This window comes from Dermochelys coriacea, chromosome 7 (assembly GCF_009764565.3).
Source record: "Dermochelys coriacea isolate rDerCor1 chromosome 7, rDerCor1.pri.v4, whole genome shotgun sequence".
NCBI classification, from domain to species: Eukaryota; Metazoa; Chordata; order Testudines; family Dermochelyidae; genus Dermochelys; species Dermochelys coriacea.
Genome location: NC_050074.1, coordinates 45,077,383 through 45,094,473, shown reverse-complemented (window position 1 = coordinate 45,094,473; position 17,091 = coordinate 45,077,383). Strand labels below are relative to the sequence as shown.

Sequence of the window (17,091 nt, the reverse complement as noted above, 5' to 3'; positions counted from 1 at the left end):
GAGGAGGACCACCACTAGGAGTAGGGTGAGGAGGAGGATAACGATGACTAGGAGGACAATTAGAATGAGGAGGAACACGATGCTGAGGCTGACAATGACTAGGACGAAGAAAAGAAGGAGGCAGCCCTTTGGGTGCCAGAAGCTTAGTATGAAAAGGCTTAGGATGATTACAAAGAGGACTAGGCAGGGCTGACAAAGAGGGAGAAGGATGAAGACAACTAGGTAGCAGCAGATGATAGAGGACAATCAGTGGTGGCAGACAGAGTGCAGAGGGTGATGACGTAATGGTAACAGTGGGAGAGGAGTGTAAAGTTTGTCAGAGATTAAAGACTTAAACAAAACTGAAGAAGGTGATGACACAAACTGCCTGCCTTTAAATGAGAGAGCGCCTCTTTCGTGCTACCCCAGCAAAAGCCTGGAGGAGAGAAGGGTTTGCTTTCCAGTGAGCTCTGCATCCTCCTATAAGCTGAGCATGTGCCATGGTCTCTTACCGTCTGCCCATCGCTGGCATTCAGTTTTTTGCTTCCTTTTGGCCTTCCTCGTGGTTTCTTTAGGGGCAAAGGTCCCAGAAGCTCCTGCTTGGACAAAAAGAGGGTAACTGTTACTCTGAACACCTAGCAGTCAAACGATAACTTCAAGTATGTAGCCCAGTGTATTTCCTGCTGCGGCCCGTGGACCAAGAGCAACACCCAACACACTTGCTGGTGTTCCACAGAGAGCTGGCTAGTCACATGGCACTGGCTCTGCTCCTTGTTTCTGGTGGCTAAACTGTATTAGAAGACAGCTAAAGTACATTTGCAGAACATGCAGTATCCAGGGAAGAAGGAGGGCCCAGTGGTGAGGGTGCTAGCCTGGGACTTGACCACAGGGGTTTAATTCCCCACTCTCTACCACAGGTGTCCTATGTGACCTTGGGCAAGACACAATACCTCTGTGCCCCAGTTCCCCATCTCACCTCACATGGTGGTTGTGAGGTGCTCTGATACTACAGCAATGGGAGTCAGAGACATTCTCAAGATAGATACATACTTTCCTGTGCTAATAATTGCTAAAAGGATGTTATGCAGCTGGGAATAAGAGGTGTCCCTTGTGGCTCCCCCATGAAAGCCTGATAGAACTCCTGATGTAACCCCTAAAGGTTCCCAGGAAAGTATACACCTTATACCGGCTGCAAGGGATCACACGTTCTAGAGCTAAAATGCAGCCACTGCTGGGTGTGGAACACAGCAGCACTACAGAACAGCACAGGACAGCGAGCAAAGAACACCTGCTCCAATTTAAACTGCCGAGGGAGTTCAGGAAGTAGTTACCTGAATTGGAATTTTGCCAAGACACCAGGGTTAACTTCTCAACTCTTGCTGAAAGTACCAAAGGACCACAAGCGGTTAGGAAGCCCTTGATTTTATGTCACCTCTGAAAGACAGTGGATCTAAGCAGCACAGTATCACCTATTCAGTACTGACTTGCTTTCACTGGATTAGTACCCACAGGAGAATAAAGCTTTATAGAAGCATAGAAAGGGAAGAAGAGAGAAAAAGTATTTGGTGGCATAAAGCAAACCTATATGAATTGGCACATGCATAGGAATTGGCTCACATTCTGTGGGTTCCTTATTTAAACTCTGATGGAAAAAAGTAAAAACAAGCAGGGTTCTTTGTTTTAAGTTTGTAAATGAGGAGAGTGTGAGATGTGTTATGTTGAAAACCCTGGAGGCAGAAGTCCTCTGTTTAGCCATAGGGGGGTCTCTCTTCCCCTCCTACAAATATGCCTTGGTCCTGCCCTGAAAGGCTGACCTCTATGGAGAGAAAGCAATTCAGCTATGTGATGCATAACAATGTTATGGTCCACTAAGAAGTGGATTTAGGCCTCAGACTCATTTCACACAAGCTACCAAACAGCCACCATGTGCTACTGGCTTTCCATCACTCATGACCTGATCTCAGTTGGAACCACCATGACCAAGAAATGAAAGGATCTATACAAATGCCATTCTGAGTCTTCTAGGAGCCACCTGCCTACAGAGATAGCTATAGGGAATTCACAACGTGTCAGCTCAGTCATCAACTTAAAACAATCCTTTTCAATAATCGCATTTTTTTCAGAATAGCAGCCGTGTTAGTCTGTATCCGCAAAAAGAACAGGAGTATTTGTGGCACCTTAGAGACTAACAAATTTATTAGAGCATAAGCTTTTGTGGGCTATAGCTCACTTCATCGGATGCATTGAATGGAACATATAGTAAGAAGATATATATATATACATACAGAGAAGGTGGAAGTTGCCATACAAACTGTAAGAGGCTAATTAGTTAAGATGAGCTATTATCAGCAGGAGAAAAAAACTTTTGTAGTGATAATCAAGATGGCCCATTTAGACAGTTGACAAGAAGGTGTGAGGATACTTAACTTAGGGAAATAGATTCAATATATGTAATGACCCAGTCACTCCCAGTCTCTATTCAAACCCAAGTTAATGGTATCTAGTTTGCATATTAATTCAAGCTCAGCAGTTTCTCCTTGGAGTCTGTTTTTGAAGCTTTTCTGTTGCAAAATTGCCACCCTTAAATCTTTTACTGAGTGGCCAGAGAGGTTGAAGTGTTCTCCTACAGGTTTTTGAATGTTATGATTCCTGATGTCAGATTTGTGTCCATTTATTCTTTTGCATAGAGACTGTCCGGTTTGGCCAATGTACATGGCAGAGGGGCATTGCTGGCACATGATGGCATATATCACATTGGTAGATGTGCAGGTGCATTGTTTGTGTATGTGAAACTAAAGTACTGTCCCTGTGGCCTGACTCACTAACATCTCTCTCAGAATTCACTCCGTGTATGAAATTTACAAAAATATCAAATGTTTGCCTTTCTGACCTATTGTCGGATTCCTAGTCTTAAAAAAAAAAAGTCTCATTCATGCCTAAGTATAATATCAGTTTGTGTACAGGGCTCGCAGATGGGGGATGATAAGTTTATCTGGCCATGATGAGGACATTTTCTTTTAAAAGGGGAAGGAAGGAGAAAAAGGAAAATAAATACAAGAGCTATCAGGAAAGTGACACAAACAAAGACAATGAAGATGATATCAGAAGGCACGTGTTGATTTCAGTTCCATGTTCTCATTTGTCAGTGTTCTAGAACCTCGCTCACTATCTGAACATGCTGAGGGTCCTATTCTTAATTTGTGCATTCAAAGTGATTTTCAAATTCATAATGGTGCTGCACCAGATTTTACCTTTGATTTGTCCATTATACCTGAGACACTCCCATTTTTGGAGGGTTTCATGGATTAGTATTTCTGTATCTGCTTCATGAGGGTTATTCTGAGAGCACACTATGAGCTTAATAGAGTATACAGCTAGTGAGGTGGGGCACAGGCTGCATATATGTAGACTTGGTAGAATTCTTTTTGTGTGTGTAATTTTGATGGATATATCAATGATTATTTTAAGCATTTTTTCTATTTATATAGATTTTAAATTTTCATAGTTGCACAAAATTATGGGTCTTAAGAATTTTTAATTGATTTAAATGTTCATAGATGTGGGAAATTATGGGGGGGGGTGTCCGACAATAATTATTTAATGACCGTCAATGTTGAGATTCAAAAAGTTATAAAGCTTTATAACTATTCAAACACAAATTGCATGGCAAACTATACCAAGTAAATAGCCTTAAGTCAAACATTAATAAATTCTCATTCTCTTACTTTGCTGATCTGTAAATTTCAGTGATCATTGATGGAAATATTTTTTCATTGATTTGTGTGCGTAGGGTGAAATTGACATTTACTGACATTTACCTATAAAAATCTAATCCTTCCAAGCCTACATCTAGGTGTGTGCACAGACAGAAGGATGCCTTAGCATATGTGGGTGTCACAGACTCATAGGACTCATGCTGTCTCTCAGCTCCATACAGTCCCTGGGAGGAACCCCCTTCAGTGTGACAGCCCTTCTCCGGGGTCCACTCTCATGCGGGTTAAGCTGTAGGCTCCTCTGCTTCCTGGAACCACACCTCTCGGAGCCTTCAGCACATCTGTCTCTCACCGTGGGCCCCCTCAGGGAGGCCACACACTCTGGACCCCCAGGGCCTCCACTCCCAGAGGGAATGATGCAATCCCGATCTCTAGACTGGAGTAACTCTCAGCCAGCATAAAACAGAAGGGTTTATTGAGCATCTGAACCCAGCACAGGAAACTTCTGGGCTCTCGGGCCTAGCAACCCTCAGCACAGTACATCTAGATCTCGCCTGTATCCAGGTGGGCTCTGACTGCTCTCTCTCCCCAGTCCAGAAGCCCCCTCCTTCCAGCCGATCATCCTATATCACCTCCCACAACAGTTTCTCCCCTGTCCTTTGTCTTCGGTCCCAGGTAAACAGGTCGTCTTGGCCCTCTCTCTTCCATCCTTCATTCCCACTGCTGGACCTGGCTGGTCAGGTCACCAGGGTCCTCTCTCCTCATCCCTTTGTCCTCCCACTGGCCATAACTGGCTGACTGCCAAGCTGGGGTGGGCCTCCTGGTCACCAGGTCACCGGTTGCTAGGGTCCCCCATATCCAGGCAATTGTCCAGGGTCCTTGCTGCTATGCGAGGTTACACCTGGTCCTCTGCAACAACAAACTCCCTCTCCCACCACCTTGTTAAACACACAGCACACAGGGAAACTAAGACCCACACAGTATTCATGCAAAACACTAAGAAAATCCTCCACTTCGTCACAGTGGATATGTCTGTGTGTTGTTATGCACACGTTTCATTACATGAAGGTGCATATGCTGATGCATATATTTATTAATTTAGCTGCACTCATATCTATATATTGGTGCATATATAAACACAAATGCATGTATTTGATTTTGTAGGCATAGGAACCTGAGTGCATTGTGTATATATGTAGGACAAAATTTTGTTCATTCCAGCTGTGATGCATGGAATGAGGAGTGAAAGAGCATATATCCTCTTCTCCCCACCCCCAAGTCATGAGCACAGAAGCATAGTAGAGCTTGGGGAATAACTGATTTTCAGTTCAGTGGATGAACAAAAAAAATCCGCCCTGATATTTGTTTTGGGTCAAATAAATATTGTGTTCCATCTGAAACTAAACACGTCATTTCATTTTCAAGTGTTTTTCACCCTTTTGTGTGTTTTTTAGTAAAGATAGCTGAATTTTGAAATAAAGAGTCAAAATATTTTGTTTAAACTCTTTTTAAACAAAATGTTTCAATTTATCTGGAAGTTCCTTCCCTTTTTCTGCAGCCAAAATGATTCATCGTATTCAACCTGATTTGCAAATCATTTCAGTCAACCCCAATGTGCATTGTTCAGTAAATAAATTATTCACCAAAAAAATTGCACCCAGCCCTATTCCCCAGCACTCAAGTGCTAGAATAGGGCAGTGGTTAACTCTACTGATGAGGCTAGATGGCCCAGGTGAACGTGGGCTGCCAATTTGGAGACCTGGTTGAGACAACTAGGTGCTTGCCATTGGTGGCAGATAACATGTAGTGTACCATGCTGTCCCTTTTTGAGCAGCAGCAGTGTTTACTACAGAGCGCATTGCTTCCAGACCCCTCACACCGCATATCCTGCACAGCATAGTTTAATTTAGTTTAATAATTTTATTAATGCCAGCTTTTCTTGGTGCTGCCAGTGAGCCACTGCCTGCTCAGTGGCTACTTATTAATCTAACAGTCTAACAACACAGCATTCTCCATTGTCTTCTTAAGGCCTTGGACACTCACCTGTGGCTGCTTCTTTGGTCTTCCCCTCTTCCTCTTTGGTGGCTCAGGCAGAGGGGATGAGTCAGGGTCCATTTGCTTCTCGTTGTTGCTCATGGTGCCCTTGCCACGTCTTCCAGATGATGACCCAATAGGCTATTTTTCCATTGGCAGCTGAAGCAATGGGAATGAAAATCACACCTCCTTGCTCTCTTTCTCTTCTGTTGCAAGCAGACCCCGTCTCCACCTGCAAGAACTGAAGTGAAGATAGAATTAGGCACAACAGCATGTCACCATTCCTGCTCATGAGGAAGGTCTGAGGACACAGCTGCCTTCTAGAAGCACAAGAACATTTTGTAAGCAGTTATTTGTTCTCCCCACCTGCTCCTCTGACATGAAAGCCTTGCGCTGCTATTTATTTTTAGGAGATGAATGTGGTGCTTCTACCTTAAGGTAGAAGTTCTCTAATTATTCATGGACTGGGTACCAGATGGACAATGACAGCAGAGGGGTAGATTCAGCCCAGGGATTGCAGAACATTTAGCTCCTTTGGATGACAGGTGTTGTATCAGTGATACTGTTTCCAGTAGGTTTCAGAGTAGCAGCTGTGTTAGTCTGTATTCGCAAAAAGAAAAGGAGTACTTGTGGCACCTTAGAGACTAACAAATTTATTTGAGCATAAGCTTTCGTGAGGTGAGCTGTAGCTCACGAAAGCTTATGCTCAAATAAATTTGTTAGTCTCTAAGGTGCCACAAGTACTCCTTTTCTTTCTGTTTCTAGTAGGATGGAGTAACCTGTGAAGGACACAGCAAGCATGTACAACCTAGGGCCAGGTCTCTCTCTGGTGGGATTTCGTTTTGACACATTATTTTGTTTGGCTCCTATATAACTGCTTTAGACAAACTAACATCGAGGGAAAGATGTCAGAAGAGCAGAACTGTTTAATGTCCACTCCATCCCTTCCCATCTGCCCCTTCTCTCCCCACAGAGCTCTCTGTGGTTGGAATCAGCTCTGGTCTTAGGACGTGTATGGTTCCAAGAAGTAACTCAGGCCATGAGCTGCTGAGAGCACAGTGGGGACCAGTCATTTTTCTTGCTCATGCTTGTTCTCCTCCAGTCCTGTTGCCAGAGAGAAGAAGGAAGTCAGACTGTGAAGCTCCTCACTCTCGGACCCTAGGGCTGGTGATGGGAGATTGGGTCAATGGACCTTCTCCCTGGGTTCTGTTGTCAGAAGAGGGTGGTGGAAGTGGAATAAATCCAGCCTTGAGTTGAGGCGGATAGGTGGAACTCCCAGCAGTTATTTGTGTTGGTTATGTGTCAGACCATCCCTGGTGGAGGGCTGAGCAACCAGTGCCTGCCTAGTTCTCAGCACAGCTTCCAGTTTGCTGCTCTGCCTGGGAAGGACACTTACTACTATACTTGCTATCTGACCTGCCAGATCTCTGCTCTTTGTTTCCTACTGCACTGAATACAGAAAGCATCTAGAAGACTATGCTAAGCCTAGCGAACTGTGCCCTGCTGGAGTGACTAAGCAGATGGAAACTGCAGCCTTAGCTGAATCCCCTTTGGGCAGGAATCCTGATCACAAAATAAATAGTCAACAATAGCGTGGCCAGGGAACCAAAACCATTCTCTGCTCAGGAATCACAGCATTGAATACGGATAGAGAATGCGTCTCTCTCCCCCGGACAAAGAGCGCTTAGCTCTTTCTCCTCTTCTTGCCAATCTCAAGACTCCTGGTCCATTTAATCTCTCCTCCTGTGGAAGCTCCATTCCCGCCTCAACCAAGGATCATTGTTATTGCCCTTTTCAGGGCCAATTTCTTTCTCCCTTTCCTGAATGAGCGGTTGGAATGGTGAGTGCTCACCACCAGCGTGCTCCCTTGCGTCAGGGTGTAATGTTGCAGGGGGTTTCGTCTCCAGCATGCCCATCAGGTTGTCTGTCTTTGCACACCACTCAGCCCTCCAGCTGAGAAGTGGATAGTCCAAACCCCTTAGGAGGTAACACCCCATCCTATTTTCAACCCTTGCCTGGGGTTCCACTGCCTTCCCCAGCTCTGGTATCCCACTTTCCAGAAACACTCCTGAGCACTTCATCTCCTTAGGGAAATCTGCAGTTGCTAAGTCAGTTTCGTTTTGTAGAAATACATGCCAAAAATACACTTGTTTTCTGTAAGACCCCTACCTCAGAAATGGTTTGTATGATTGCCAGAAACTTATCCTCCAGCCACCATGCACACCTGCAAAATATGAAGTGCACACAACCTTTTTTAAAGGACTATCGAGGGGGTAGATAATGGAGCCCTTGTTATAGCCTTGACTATAGAACTGTGGCTGTCTCTTTAAAAGGAAACATTCACAGAGCAAAACTCTCATTTCACAAAAAAAAGAGCCACAGTCCACTCTCATTTATTATGATGCAAGTCCAGAGTAACTCCACTGACATCAATGTGATCAGGCATGATTCACACCAGTAGCTGTGAGAGCAGAATTTGACCCAATTTGATCTCTCCTGCATCAAACTGAGGACAGAATACTGAATACACAGGGACTGAGAAGGCAAGGCAAGGCAAAGAGAAACCTTTCGTTTCAATGACTGTAGCAAGAATGATCTGCTTTAACCTTATGGGAAATTACTTTCACCTTCCGAGAAACCAAACACTCATGTCTCTACAGATACTGCTGGCAGATCAAGAGATATCGGAGCTCATTTCCTATGAACTCTTCAGCCAGTGCACTGTGCTGTTTGGGAAGTTAAATGTTATCTCCAGGAGAAGGGGACAGTGGCAACAGTTTGGAAAACATCCCCTCCCTGGAAGATTCCTATATGGAAATGAAGCCATCCTGCCTAGCCTGTCCCTGACATGTCAGAGAAATACGCTTGCAGAAACAGTGCAGCACCAAATCACCTGGAAAAATTCCGCCCTTGCGCAATGTTAATGAGGTGAGTTTCCAAGTGTGTATAACCAGCACCCCAGGAACCTGCAGAGATGGGTACCAGTTCTGCGTTTTCTATGCCCATCACTGATAACAGAACCCTTTGCTTTCAGGAGAGGGAGAGGTGGGCTGCCTTTAAAGCAAACCATTGACCAGGTATTTTATAGTGGTGGTGAAAAGTTCCCAACTCACAGTCCAGGAAATTGGAATCTTCTCTTTAGTCCCAGAAGGTACAAGGACAGCAGGTGTGCAAGCTTCCCTGCTTCACACCTGTACTGAGAAGGCCAATTCGGGGGCTGAGGGAGAAGCTCTATTTGGGTTCTGAGGGTTCAGTTCCTGACAGTACCATAGATTCTCCTGGGCATCCCTGGTGAAGTCACTTAGTCTCTCTCTGTGCTTCAGTTTCTCCAACCAGAAAATGGGAATAATCCTTTAGGTGCTCAGATACTATGGTGATGGGCATGGGGTAAGTACCTGAATAAGCCAGTAAGAGTTTACTCTCTGTCCATTCAGTCCCTCCATAGCCAGCAAGGCTGCTGAGTCCTGCCAGTTGTGATGGCGGCTTTCAGGATCAAAGGTCTGTCTGCTAAGAAACAGACTAGTGCCACCAGCTCATTTCACAGAGGGGCCACCAGACAGCTACCTCCACAAAAGGGCTATTTACTGCTGACCTCGGCTGGGTTTCAACCAGTGATGTAGATGTAAATGTCTCTATTTCCCACTACCCAGCTCCTGAGTCATCCAGTTTCAACCAGTTATAAATGGGATTTCTAGACAGAAAACCCATGTTTAGTGCCATTCCAGTCAATCTATTTGTCTGCCTAGCCACCTAGGTGCCAATGAGAGTAGTGTCTAGGTGCAAAATTCATTAAGTTAATCATATAAATCATCCCAGCGGGTTCTGCTCTTGCTATACCAGAGTCCAGCCACACAGTCTGGAATTCTCCCTCTCGCCCTGCCCTGCTCCCAGGAAAGGGCAGGTTTTGCCCCTGCCTCTAAAAACAGACAGACTCGGTGTGAAATCCTGGCTCCACTAAAGCCAATGGAAGTTTTGCCACTGACTTCAATAGAGCCAGGATTTACCCTAGAACTTTTCCAGTAGGAGGTTCCACAGGCAAGGACCCAGCATTGAGAATGCCTTGTCTCTAGCTTGTGCCAGTTTCACTGTAGCCCCTTCTAGTTTGTGTCTCCAGTGAGCACCGTTGTCTTGGTGGAGCATATATGGAGAGGAGGGCCCTGACATACCCTGATTCAAGACCATGGAGGACTTTGGGCAAGATTTTCAAAAGCATTAGGCACCTAAAGATACAGATAGGCACCAAGTGTGATTTTCAAAAGTGCCTAGGCACCTAACTCTGACTGAAATCAATGGGACTTATTTTTTTCCAAAGGTGCCTATCACACTAGGCACCCCTCTGAATGTGTAGGCTCCTAAATACCTTTGCAAATCTGGTGCCTGGAAGATTAGGACTAAGTCCTTGAACTAGATGATTTAGAAGCAATCAGGGAACTGGTGGAAAACATGCAGAACCGATCTGATGTTCTCACAGCTGCCACAGCCTGGAGTCTAACAGGCCGTGGCTGGCTCCCTTAGGCAGCAGGGATGACAGTAGCACAGTCTTTTGTGGAGATGAGCACATGGGTCACGGGTGCTAGGCTTTCATCTGAAAGGAATGGGACTGCTGGAGCCTGGTCATTGCTACTTTTCCAATGAATTTGTCTAGGAAACATACTTTGGGGAAGGTTAACATCCCAGGTCACACTGGCTGTCAACCCAGCCTTATGTGTAGCAGGGAGGTGCCATTAATCTGAAAGCTGACATGGGGAGGTGGAATTGGAGGCACAAACTTTTTTCCTTTTTATTCTTCCAATTGCCTCAGCCTTTGTCTTCTCCGATATCCCCCCCAGGAGCTGAGTGCGTTCTGCCAGGTGTGCACTGTCATCTCTAACAGTGTCTTACAGTAGGAGCTGTCCCTGGCCCTCAGGATTCCATACACAGGAGGACTGGTGGTATTTAGGACTGACTATTCAAAAATAGTTAAAAGCCTAAATAAAACTTAGGAGCCTAACTTCTAATGAAGTTAATGAAAGTTATGCACCTAACTCCTTTTGAGAATTCAGCCCTTAGTCCCTAGCAGCTATGAGTCCACAGGTTGTCTTCCTAGGAGTATGGGCACAGGAGGGCATGTGCCATCACATGGAATTGTTAATTTCCTGTAGTGTGGATGGCCATGTTTCTTACAGTGACTGGTAGGCTCCAACAGCCCCTCCCCCAACATCTACCAGGGTCCTGGAGCCTTCACAATCAGGACTCTGACCAGGCAGAGCACGGAGGAACCTTGAGTAGCACTGCTGGGTGATAGATATGAACAGAGGTCAAATGTCAATACTCACACAAGGGAGCTCTGACCACTGGTTAGAACAGGGAATAGGCACTCAGGAGATCTGGGATCTATTCCTGTGGCTTTCCCACAGCCTCTGTAGCTGCTTTGTGCCTCGGTTTCCCTGTGTAAAATTATGGCATAAGTAATAATTCAGATATTAATAGTCATGTACCTCTGGGGGTGCGGGAAATGGAGGGTTACTTCACTACAGTTTGTAAAGCACTTTGGGATCCTCAGGGTGAAGAAGCTAAAGAAGGGCGCCGTGATTATATCTGATAGCTCACTGCACTTGCTGTGCTAGTGAGCACAAGGGCAAGCCCTGGCTTAGAAGATGATGGGGAGGCATCAAGGGAAGCTGTGCTACAGCCTAGGATTTGCGGGCACATGTAGGATGTAGGAATTGCTTGCTACATCCTGCTGCGCGGTGAATACAGCCTTGTGGCTCCCAAGGGGCCAGGTTGGCAGGAGATATGTTGGCATAAAGTCATGAGTTAGACTCCCTCCCTGAAATCCTGGGGCCACGGCAGCAGCTTGAGTACAGGCTGGGGCTGCTGGGAGCTGGAGGGTATTGCTGAAATGCTCAGCTAAACAGTGTGTCTGAGCCATGTCCAGCCCCAAGCCAGAGAGGAAAGGTGGGATCAGAGCCCAGCTCAGGGAGATTCACTTAAAGGGGTGGTCCTGAGATCAAGGGCATGGTCCTAGGTCCCAGACTGCCCCAGCGGCCTCCCACCAAAAGTACCAAGGTCCATGTCTGGATCCAAGACACCTGAAGTGCCTCCCAGGTTGAAGACCCCCTAATCCAGTCAGCAGATCCCTTTCAGGGTCTTTGCCCCAGGTCCCAGATTCCCCTACTAATCTCCTTCCCCAGCTCGGAGTCCTAATTTCCCTGTCTAGACACCTCTCCCTGTGGAAATCCAGAGCAGACCCAGTGGGAATAATCCAGAACCAGCAGAGAAATAAGAGAATAAAGAGAAACCTGTTAGCACAAACTAAAACAATCCTATGCTTCTCTTATCCCAAATAGCATCCAGCCCCTATGCAAAGTTCCAACCCTCAGCAGTCACTGGGGCACCCAAATCCAGTAACTGGCATTTACTATGTGGTGTCCTCATGCACACACCCAGGAGATGGTCCTCTGCACGGCCAGTGAGCAAATACGTCTCAGGGACCTGGCAGAAAGATGGACTAGGACCAGATGTTGCTCCATGACCTATTTCTATGCAGTGCTTTCTGATTCCCAAGATGCAATTAATAATCATTGCTTTCCCAGATCTAGGTGATCTCTCCATTTCTAACACGAGCTGTGCACATGCATTTCAAATGCAGGCTCGGTAACGCGATAAGAAAGAAGCAAAATTACCTGTCAAGAACTTGGACAGCTCCACTTGACCTGGCCCCAGTAGAGCTAATGGTGAAAACAGGGGAGAAAGAGACAGAGATCTTCAGTGACTGACACTCCTCCTGCACTGGGGAGAAGGAGCTAGCTTAGGTCTCTACACACATTCATTTCAGGAGCCTTACAATGAGCCGAGCGCTATTTATTTCACTCCCAGTTAGTGATATGGAAAGCAGTGCAAGCATTGCCTGTGATCTCCTTCTGATGGCAGTCCTGAGTAGTGACAGCAAGTGAAACTGAAAAAAAGTTCACTTTAACTCAGCTGGAATCTTGCAGTAAATTGACCAAAAAAAAAAACAAAACTCCCCAACTAAACCACTGAGCCAGGAAGCCCTTACAACTGCCCTGCTTACTAAAAATAAGAATAGAAGGGACAGATCACTTCACAAATTCCCCACTTCCAACAGGGGTGGGTTATATTTACTCTGACCTTATTTTAAGACTGTTAGAGAAGAAAAAAAAACAAGTGTAGCATCAGTCTGGCTTGAGATGAGACAAAGTGGTTACTATGCTGGGTCCAAAATAATTGTAGGGATTTTTGCCATGAGCCATAGTTAACACCCAGGGTTGGAAAGTGGCCCAGGTTAGGGTTAGGTGTGCTTTGATGGAGTTTTTAAAAAGTGATATTGTCTTGCTATGTACGTATCATATTGATGCAAGTGTTAATCATGGCTGCTGTGAGTATTTTGCAGATGAGAATACAGACTTTTAATACGCATGGTTTGGTTTCTGGCATACTGGTATGTATTTCAGTGTCAATTAAAACAGGGAGTATGAGTAAGAGCCAAATTCTACCAGCACTCCACACCCTGTGTAACCCAACTGATGTACCTAAGAGCCAAACTCTGGTACCTCAAGGCAAGTAGTAACCTACACAAACAATAAACTGAAATGAACCAACAGCCTAATAACTCTCTTCAGAACGGTGCATAAAGACTTTCCTTGAGACCAGATTCCTGAGTTGCTTTGAAAATGGAACTTAGGTTCTTCTTGAAAATGTTACCTTTGAACTTATTTGTACAGGAAAATTGGCCTGGTGATTAAGGAGATCTGTGTTCAATTCTTGCCTCTGCCACATAGAGTTTAAGGCCAGAAGGGACCATCAGATCATCTAGTCCAGGGGTTCTCAAACATGATTGCATCATGACCCCCTTCTGACAACATGACCCCAGGTGGGGGGACCAAAACCTAAGCCCACCTGAGCCCCACTGCTCTAGGTGGGGCAAAGCCAAAAGCCCAAACCCCCCCACCCCGGGAAAGGAGCCAAAGCCCAAGGGCTTGAGCCCTAGGCAGTGGGGCTCAGGCTTGGGCTTCAACCCAGGGCAGTGGGATTCAGCAAGTCTAATACCAGCCCTGGCAACCTCATTAAAATGGGATTGTGACCCACTTTGGGGTCCCGACCCACAGTTTGAAAACCGCTGATCTAGTCTGACCTTCTGTATAGCATAGGCCACCCCAGCCACCTCCACACCAAGGCTAACCACCAAAATTAGTGCAAAGCATTACAACCTTCAGGACACTAAACTATGGTATCCCATAGGCAGAGAACAGGAGGGACAGAGGTGTGCCAATGCCCAAGATCCTTGCCAATCTGACCTAGATGAAAATTCCTTCCCACATCTGGTGACAGTTAGAAACTATGCATGTGAGTAAGACGCACCAGACAGCGCTCAAGAAAGAATTCTCAGTGTCACCTCTGAGTACCGGCCACACTGTCCCGTGTCCCTTCTTCAGCTGTGGCCATCTCTGCTGCTTCAGAGGAAGGAGACAAAAATCAAACCAGAACAACCACATACCATAATACATTGGGGGTGGCGGGAAATCCCTTCTCGACCTTACAGGTCTACCTGAAGCATGAGATTTTAGGATTATAAAACTTATTATAAGATTATAAGATTATAAGACATGAATTGGAAGGGATCCCAGGGCTGCCACGTCCAGTGATACATAAAATCCCACTCAGACATGTATCAAGCTCTAGCCTAAAATGAATTAGGTTGTTTGCCCCCACAACTCCTAGCGGGAGGCTGTTCCAGAACCTCACTCCTCTGATGATTACAAATCTTCCAGTGTGACCTTGGGCAAATCACATTCTCCATCTGTAAAATGAGGATAATAATACTTCTTTTGTCTGCCTTGCCTATTTATGCTGTAAACTCTTTGGGGGCAGAGACCATCTCTCACTATGCATTTGCACAGTGCTTAGCACAGTAGGGTTGCCACCTGTCCATGTTTTCCCAGGATTATCCCTTTTTGGAGGCAGCTGTCCTGGGAAATCTGCAAGTGAGCTCAGTACACATTGGCAGCTGTCCCATTTTATGCGCTCAGGAGCATCACAGATGTCCTGTTTTTTTGTAGCTCAGAGGTGCCAACCCTATAGCACAATGAGGCCCTGATCTTGGCTGGGGCCCCTAGATGCTAGTAAAATCAAAATAATAATAATAGTACATATGTTATAAAAAGATTGATCTTTTATGCAACCATAGTCATCCACAAAATCAAAAATACTTTGAATTTAAGGTTACCAAAATCTAACTCATTAAAAATTGCATATAGCTCCCAACACTGTAGTTCGTAAATATACCCAAACTGTAATCTTTTTAAGGAGCAAAATAATTGCATGGGCTCCTAATTAGATAGATATCGTTAGAGATGAAGTAACTGTGCAAACACAGAATAACCATAATGCGTGGGCCAGAACATAAAATGACACCCAATATTCTAAATCAGGAACTCTTCATGATACAGCAAACCATCAGACAAAGGAAATATATTGCACAGTTCATTATCCTGCTTTATAAACATTAGTTACAAACAAAAGAACTATGTTAAAAGAACATTATTGCTGTTGTAAATTCAAGCCCTCAAAAGTTAGAAAATGAGAGATACCAAGTTAGCAAATACAATCTTAGTTCAGTTCTCTTGTGTGTACACATTATGAGACAGACTTTAATTCCATGATCACATACTTAGTAGTTTCACAGTTTAATGCCAGAAGAGACCATAGATCATCTAGTTTGATCTCCTGTGTATCAGAGGCAATTCAATTTCACCCAGTTACCCCTGTATTAAGCTAGATAACTTGTGCTTGGCTAAAGCCTATCTTCCACAAAGCCATCCAGAGATGACATCAAGATGACCCCTTGGAGGACATCAAGAGATGGAGGATCTAGCACTTCCTTTAGCAGTATGTTCCAATGGTTAATCACTCTCACTGTTAAAAATATGTGCCTAATTTTCCATTTAAATTTGACTGGCTTCAGCTTTCAGCCATTGGCTCTTGTTCTGCCTTTTCCCACTAGATTAGAGAGTCCTTTAGAACCTGGTATTTTCTCCCTGTGAAAGAACTAATGCACTTTAATGCTCTCAGTCTTCTTTTTGATAAGCTAATCAGAATGAGGTCTTCAAGTCTCTCGCTATAAGGCATTCCCCCAGCCCTCAAATCAGTGCTATGACTCTTTTTGCAGCCTCTCCAATTTTTCAACATCCTTTTTGAAATGTGGCCACCAGAATTATCAGCAGAATTCCAGTATTGGTCTCCCAAAAGCTGTAAACAGAGGTGAAATCAGCTCTCTCCTCCTCCTTACTGCTCTCCTGTTTACACATTCAAGGATTGCATTAGCCCCTTTTCCCACTGCTTCGCACTGTTGTTTTTCTACAGGACCCCTGCATCATTTAGCGCACAGGGTGGATGGTGCTCAGTTAATGATCAGCTAGTCAAACTTCGTTTTATCCTTATCATTCAATGTATGGCCCAGGCCTTGTTTACCGCACACTATTCAAACCCTGTTCTGAAGATAGAATTATTAATTGCCTTGTAACAGAGCTGGCCACCTCCCAAGCACCTCCTCATGGCCAGAGGTGGCTCCAACGCATGCTGCCTCAGTTTCCCTTTGTTTGGACTCCTCAATAACTCAAAAAAAGCTTTCACAAGTCCAGTAACACCCCTCCTTGAGGTCTGGGTTTATTAACAAAAAGTTTAAAATAATTCAAACCATCCTCAAAGTCCCAAAATAATTCAAGTGGCCTCTCCTACCTGGAGTTGTTCCACCAGCCTCTGCTGCTTTCCTGGTTTCTCAGGGTCCCTGCAGCATCTTTCCACCAGTTTCCAACTGGCTTTAGCTCCTCCTTCCTGAGGAGCCTGTTCTCTGCTCCAGCTCTCAGCCTGTACCCTCTGACTGTCCACAAGCCTCTCTTTTTCTAACACTCCCTCCACCCACAAGGCTTGATTTAGTCACATAACCATTTGTCATACATCGCAATTCATTTCCTTTTTCTGGGGAGTATAGCCTGTGTCACAGATGTAGGCTGTTATATGGTACTTCACAAACATTGATTAATCTAGCCTCACAACACGCCTGTGAGAGGAGGGGAGGTGTTAGCTCCATTTTACAGATGGCAATTTGAGGCACAGAGATTAAGGTCGAAAGCAGAGCTGGTCAAAAGTTGTCCGATGGAACAGGTTTCTGTCTAAAAATGCTGATTTGATGGAATCTAAATGTTCTGCGGGAATGCCTGTTTTGGCTGAAATTTTCAGAACCATGCCAGCCTTAGGCAGACAGCTAGCATGGAAACTTCACCTGGACAGTTAAAGCTCGGCAAAGTTACAAGCAACTGAAAACAGGGTTTTCTAATGGGAAGTATCAGGCAACCTTAATACTAGG

The 17,091-nt window shown here is 45.1% G+C and overlaps 1 protein-coding gene across 3 annotated transcripts in view; it reads right to left on the bottom strand.

Annotated features, from left to right (window-relative positions):
- LOC119858792 (high mobility group protein HMGI-C-like) overlaps positions 1-16,754 on the bottom strand; it is a 43,512-nt gene extending 26,758 nt beyond the window's left edge. Inside the window, exons 1-3 of one of the 3 annotated variants that reach the window (XM_038410210.2) lie at positions 16,464-16,754; positions 5,736-5,967; positions 492-575 (exon numbers count right to left, since the gene is read on the bottom strand). In XM_038410210.2, the coding sequence (XP_038266138.1) occupies positions 492-575; positions 5,736-5,828 (177 nt within the window). In that variant the 5' untranslated portion in view covers positions 5,829-5,967; positions 16,464-16,754. Of the gene's footprint in view, positions 1-491; positions 576-5,735; positions 5,968-12,391; positions 12,953-16,463 lie in introns of those variants that run through there. The other 2 variants (XM_043518500.1, XM_043518499.1) reach the window with 2 other exon arrangements.
- Positions 16,755-17,091: the final 337 nt, after the last annotated feature.